General features: G+C 46.5%; 1 protein-coding gene across 3 annotated transcripts in view; it reads left to right on the top strand.

Moving 5' to 3' along the window:
* Positions 1-530: 530 nt before the first annotated feature.
* The window catches only part of Trim2 (tripartite motif containing 2), a 152,043-nt gene continuing 145,941 nt past the window's right edge, over positions 531-6,632 (top strand). Inside the window, exon 1 of one of the 3 annotated variants that reach the window (XM_031374214.1) lies at positions 531-722. Coding sequence is in view for 1 of the 3 variants with exons in the window: in XM_031374211.1 (XP_031230071.1) it covers positions 914-919 (6 nt within the window). In the remaining 2 variants the exon portion in view is untranslated. Of the gene's footprint in view, positions 723-901; positions 920-1,225; positions 1,401-6,632 lie in introns of those variants that run through there. The other 2 variants (XM_031374211.1, XM_031374215.1) reach the window with 2 other exon arrangements.

Genomic DNA, 6,632 nt, shown 5'->3' with positions numbered 1-6,632 from the left:
GATTCATCCCATGTACAATCACCAAACCCAGACACTATTGCGGATGCCAACAAGTTCTTGCTGACAGGAGCCTGATACAGCTGTCTCTTGAGAGGCTCTGACAATGCCTGACAAATACAGAGGTGGATGCTGTCAGCCAACCATTGGACTGAGCACAAGGTCCCCAATGGAGGAGCTAGAGAAAGGACCTAAGGAGCTGAAGAACACAACGTTTCTAGTCTGCGATACCCACAGACCCCACCCAGGATCCTGAAGCCCAGTCTGCATACCCTACTACCGCTGTCCCTATCAGCCATTCTCTCCTATAACCCTGAATCCCTACTTAATGTAGCATCCATTTACATTCTTCTTGGCACGCCCAAGAGCTGGGTCACAGTTGTCAGGGCAACAGCGTGTCTGCAGGGAACACCAGCTCTCCAGGGTTTCCAAGGCAACCACTCAGCAGCGTGGAAGCAGGTGCGTGCCCAGAAAAGCGCCCTTAGGGCGGAGCAAGCTAGGGTGAGGACCCTTGGGGAACAGAGAGGCGTGGCCGCTGAGGAGTGCTCAAGCAGGCCTTGCACTTGCAGATCATAACTTTCCGTGGAATATTCCGCTTTCGTGGTGCACTTTCAAAACCGAACCGAGGATTCCTCCTAGCTTGGTGTATCCAGCTTGTCTCCGGGAGCCACTTGCTATTGGGAAATGGTCCGAGTGGATGAACCGCAGCGGAGCGTCCTCATACAGTAAGGTCCTGTGTGACAGAATCCTAGGAACAGGATTCTATTCCTAGGGAGTAGACGTGTGCCACTAAAACCTGAGGCACAGTAGCATAGGCTTGTTGCGCGTCGCGCAGTGCGCAGGACATCCCACCAAGGCCCAGGAGTCAAGTCGGAACTGGGCTGGAGAAGGACGCATTGGGTCCTTTCCATTTGAGATGCAGGTTAGCTCTTCTGCATAGTATTCGTGGTTGGTTTGGTTCATTCTGTTTTGTTTTCTGAAAGAAATGCTGCTGGGAACCCATCAGATGTATGTTCCAAGTGAATAGGAAAGAAGCGAGGTTTTGTTTGTTTGTTTGTTTGTTTGACGATTCTTTGGCATTTGAATCTGGTGTCATGTGTCCCCCATGCAATCTTTACTGCGGCCAAGGCTAGGAGACTGCAGTGCAAGGCGCCGACTGGGTCTCCCGCCTGTCATCTGCGGCGGCCCCGTGAGGGGAGGGGCGGGCTGTCTGACACAGTTATTAAACCTGGCAGCTGCGTTGGCGGCACCGAGAAGCATTTTGGGGGAGTTCGGGTAAAATACGGGGCTGCCTGCTAGCCGTCTGCTTGTTCTTTCTCGCTGCCTGCAAGGCGGCCCCGCAGATCTTCCTCGTGGTTCTGGTTGGTGAGCAGAGTTCGGGCACTTTGGCAAACACTTGAAACGTGAGTATCTGCCACCTCGCCCAGGGCAGGCGACAGGCTCGCAATGTTTCCGGCTTTGCGACTAGAAGCTTTAGAAAGCAATGGGTGAGGGATCAGGCTACGGGGGTGAGGTAGGGGGTACTCGGGACGCAAGTCACCAAGCCTAGCCTAGAGGTGGCGCGAGCAGGCTGCAGCCCTGGCGGCCGCGGGAGGGACTTAAGGGCATCGCATGAGGACTGCTGCTCATGTGTTCGAACCAACCCAACACAAAAGAACCCTGGGCTTAGGATGCCGAGGTACACAGTCCTGTCCAGCCACTTGGGAAAGGCGACGAGCCTTTAGGGTTGGCTCACAGCAATGAGACATAGCTTATACCCTTCCGTCCGCGGGGATCTTCGTGCACTGCATAGGGATTGTCGCGGTCCTCCCTGAAGCCACCTAGCTGGGCAACAGGCCCCTGGGTCTGGATCCCAGGAGGATTTCAGATTTCTGAGACTTCAAGCCTCTCTGCCAGCTTCAAGCTGATTTCTTCCTTTCCTGCACATCGTGCTTGTTGTTCCAGGACAAGCATATATTTGGAGACTAGAGACAAAAGAAAATACCCCAATTCCCCCCTTCTCCTCAAAGTATGAATCTTGTGAAAAGGTACGGTGGGCTTTGTTTGATGTCGCCATTGCTTGCTAGTGGAAACCTTAGTCTTCAATTTAGTTTTTTATTTTATTTTGGAGAAGGTTTTTCAACTTTACGCATCTGGCAGAAAATCCTAGTCTTCTCTGAGGGCTGTGTATCTCTCGAGGACTTTGGCTTTCCCCGAAGGGTTCCCAGGAATCCTCGACACAGTCCTGTGGCTCCCAAATGCCTTGTTCAGATCCTGGGGTGCCCTGTGATGTCCACCTGGCTCTGAAGTCTGTGCTCTTGTCTGGTCCAGTCTCCGGAAGTCTCTGCGCAAGGCTTGCTTTTGCTTCTCTGTGATTTCTCGTATCCAGCTTGCAGCCTCCTGGGGTGTGGGTCATGGAAGACATGGCTTCTCTAGAAGGTACAAGACTAGTGTGCGTTGGCTATACCAGCCATGAGCAAGTGCTGGAACTTTCCAGGTTGGCATCTCCTCAGGCCTAAGCAGGACACAGCAAAGCGATCTCCAGATCTGCTTAAGAGACACGCTAAGGTTTGGGCCCTTCTTCTGATTCTGTTTCCTAGCTAAGCAGCTTTTGTCAGCCTGACCTTTGAGGGTTGACTTAATAAGAGCAAGCCAGACAGGAGAAAGCAAATAGAAAAGGTGGGGGCACTTTACTAAATGTAAGCCCAAACCAAATGTAGCTTGGAAACTCAGCTGATTATAAATTACTCTATAGATAGGAAACTAGATCTACTATGGATACATATTATGGACTATGTAGGCCTTTGAATTTTACATATGGGATTATTATGGTCCTGATCCCAAAGTGAAGCTTGCTATTTAGTGCTTGAATTTGCACTATATCTCGATTTTCACCCCATGGTGTGGTTTCTCAGTTCCTTGTTAATTAAAATCAGATTATGACTAAGTGAAAGTGCTATGAAAAGCAACCGAAGTGGTTATGAGATATGTGGTTCTGAGGTATGAAGTCTGATAAAGACGCCAAAGCAAGCCTTTCTGTTGAATTCAATCGAGAGATAAAAAGGTGCTATTCCCAGTGTTCATTGGCCTGGAATGAAAATGTGGGAAAATTGTGGAGCATTGAGAATGGGCCAGTCCGAACAGTGAAGAGCCAAGACACCAAGGCTGTTTGAGGGAAAGAGAAGTAAGTTAGTTACTGCTAAATGGGGGTAGAGCGAGGGAGACAGGAAAATCAGACCCTGATTGGATCCAACAAAGGGATTATAAAATGGTGCTGTTCATTGCCAAGCACCATCTAGAAGAAAAGAAGCTGCTACCACTTTCACTTTGGCCACTCTTAGCCCTGGCTCCAGACCTTGGACGTTTAGAACCCAGGTCATTTTCCAGGCTCAGATTTTAACTCATCTGGCCTGATCCCAGGGGTGAATCTGTTTTTCAGAGCTCTCTGGGTATGAGAATAGATTGACTGACACCTGTCCATGCCTCAGCTGCTCAGGTCTGTTGCTGCAGGGGCAGGTGTGGGGCGCAAGTGCTGAGAGAAGTCATGGTCTAATGGGGTTAACTGGGGAGGGCAGCAGGAGTCTACACTCAGGCTAGCCATCTCTGCTGGAGTGAACCAGGAGTCTAGCTTTCCATTTGTTCATGTGAAACCACTAGATCTTTACAGATTGGCAATGAGTTAAAATATCTAAAAGTGCATTGTGCTTGCCAAACAAAATGCCCATGCCAGATCTGTCTTACAGTCCAGATTAGGCAACCTTACCAGGCCTTGTCCTCCCAGAACTGGGCAGTGCATTGGGCACAGGGTGGTGTTGGGTGGGCTATCCGTTGTCCCAGGGCCTCCATCTCCATCCTTGAAGTTTACGCTTGCTTGCTTCCCTTCCTTCCTTCCTTCCTTCCTTCCTTCCTTCCTTCCTTCCTTCCTTCCTTCCCTCCTCTTTTCCTTCCTTTCTTTATTTCTATGAAAGAAGAAATAAACCTTGCTGCCCATGCTTTCTTCCTGGTACTGCAGGCTTGGCAAATGCCAGCCTCTTTCTCTGTGGAAGCCCATAGTTTCTGACCTTGAGAGCTCTGGATTATTGAAATGAAGAAACAATCTCTAGTTTCCTAGAGGCCTTCCTTGCTGTGACTCAAAGGAGGTTGATCTTCGTAAACTGAAAAAAACAATCTATCTCCTTCCTTGAATTCAACCCACAGAGTTCCCTGGCAGCCTCCCGTGGAGGTGGAATGGTCCGTGGGGACTGGGAAATGAAAGAGCAGTCTGGACACCCGTCAGTCTCCTGGGCTGGAAAGTGGGCACATGGGGAGGGGTAAGAAACAAGGGTTGTCTGACATCTATGAATAGTACTGACTGTGACATAAGATCTGTTCTCAGTTCGCGTGTAGCTTAAGCTTTCTCTAAGCCACAGAAGCAATTAGAACTATCGTGTCTCCATTAGTCAGAAGGAAGCCTTCAGTGCTGCTCACGCTTTACAGGTTGAAGCATCTTTGTTGGGTACAGACAGAATCCAAGAAGCCTAGGAGACTCTTGTTTTCATTCTCCCTTCCCTTTCCTCAGGCCGAGGCTCTTGTATTTTGACTTGCTTCTGTATTGTTTCTGTTCCATTTGGTTTGACATACATTAACCATACATATTTATGGGGTATAATTTAATGTTTTATACATATTTATCTTCTGTAACTATCAAGCTGTGGTAATTAGCATATTATAATTTCAAGCTTTAGTAATTTCCTTGTAACAGGACCATTTGAAACCCTCTCTCCTAGTTATTTTAAAATGCAATACATCTTGTTAACTGTAGTCGTCCTGCTGTGGGAACACCAGGATTTATTCCTCCTGTCTACATATTTTATACCAGTGACAAATCTTACCCTGTTTTCTTTCCCCTTTCTCTCTCAGTCTTTGAGGACCCAAGTCTGCTCTCTACTTCTGTGATATCAGGTCTTAGGTTCTGCATGAATGAGGTCATCCAGTGCTTTCTTTCTGTTCTTGGCTTATTTCCTGAGTGTGATGTCTTCCAGGTCCAACATGTTGCAAATGACAGGATTTTATTCTTTTTATGCCCCAATTGTATCCCACGGTACAGGTGTAACAATTTTCTTCATCCATTCGTCTGTTGATGCACAATTAGGCACAAAACCTGGGGTAAAGGTGTCTCCTAAGCATACTGACTCCCTCTCCTGTGGCTATCTACCAGTGGTTGAACCTTTACATCATATAAGTCTTGTCTTCAGGTTTTTGAGGAACACTGTATTGTTTTCCAACATAGATACGGTCACTTACATTCACACCAACTGTGTGCAGAGGTTCTGGTCTCTCCACAGCCAACCAGAGTGTGGTTTCTTGACTTTTGGTCACAGACATTTGAGCCAAGGTGAGTTGATATCTTCTTGAGGTTTTGATTTGGATTCTCTGATGGTCAATGCTATTATTAAGCACCTTTTTCTTATTACTCAGTCATTTCTATGTCGCAGTAGCCCAGCTTTATCTGACAAAGTCAACTTGATTATAACTACTGTTTTGCCTGCCAAGCGACTCTATCACATATTCTAAACCCTGTAAGAAAAGCGAAGTCATGAAAACAATCAACTAAGTGTTTTACAAAATTCCTAGATGCTTTTTTAAAAGACCAGCATTGTCATGTTGATAGTTGTTTAAGAAAGTCAGCTATATTCAGCCACTCACTGTCTAGCTTAGTGTGATAGTCCTACCTCAGGATCCCAGGACCCTCTTCTCTTGCTGGTGCCATGGCTCATCTTTGTTCATAAATCTAGTGTGAATTGTATCTTGTACAATTCTGGGTACACCCAATCTGAATCTCACTTCTTGGCATCGTCTTTGTCCTGGCTTTTATACACATAGTCTCCTGAAATGTGAACCTTCTTCTCAGAAATGATTTATCTGGTCAAATTTTTTTTGCTCTGTTTTAAAATCAGATTCTTTGTTTCTTGCTATTGAGATGCTAGTTTCGTTATATGTTCTGGTTAACCCAGGTCAGATGGAGAGTCTGTATATTCTCTTCTCTTCACCGCATGTGGATGTCTACAATGATACAGAGGTCTTTAGTTTGATATAAACTCATTTTTTTGGTCTGTTTTTGCCTTCGATTCTATGAGTACTTTTGAGGTCTTATCCAAAAAATTCCTGCCCAGGCCAATCACTTGAAGTGTATCCCTGCTTTGTTCTGGTTCCTTCTTAGTTGTGTGCCTTACCATTAAGTCTAAACAGGCTAGGGGTTTTAGTTGCTGTTGTTCAGTGTTGGGGATCAAATCTAGGGCCTGCACATACTAGGTGAATGTTTACCACTAAGTGACACCTCCTTCCCCTTTAAATCACTTTAAGTTGATTTTTGTGACTTGTAAGGTATGGGGGAGGGGCCATTTCACTCCTTCTACATGTAGATATCGATTTCTTTGGAATCTTTGCCAAAGCCACTGTTCTGTTGCTGTGAAGTGAAGACATGACCAAGGAAACTCTTAGAAAAGAAAGTATTTAACTGGGGACTTGCATATAGTTTTGGAGGGTTAATCCATTATTATCATGGGGAAGGGAACATGGTGGCAGGCAGGTATGTTGATAGAAAAGTAGCTGAGAATTTTATTTACAATCTGACCTGCAGGCAGCAGGCAGGGAAGGGGAGAGGGGAGGGGAGAAAA

This window comes from Mastomys coucha, unplaced genomic scaffold, assembly GCF_008632895.1.
Source record: "Mastomys coucha isolate ucsf_1 unplaced genomic scaffold, UCSF_Mcou_1 pScaffold16, whole genome shotgun sequence".
Taxonomy (NCBI): domain Eukaryota; kingdom Metazoa; phylum Chordata; class Mammalia; order Rodentia; family Muridae; genus Mastomys; species Mastomys coucha.
Note: the sequence above shows the minus strand (reverse complement) of the source record. Positions and strands in the feature narration are given on the sequence as shown.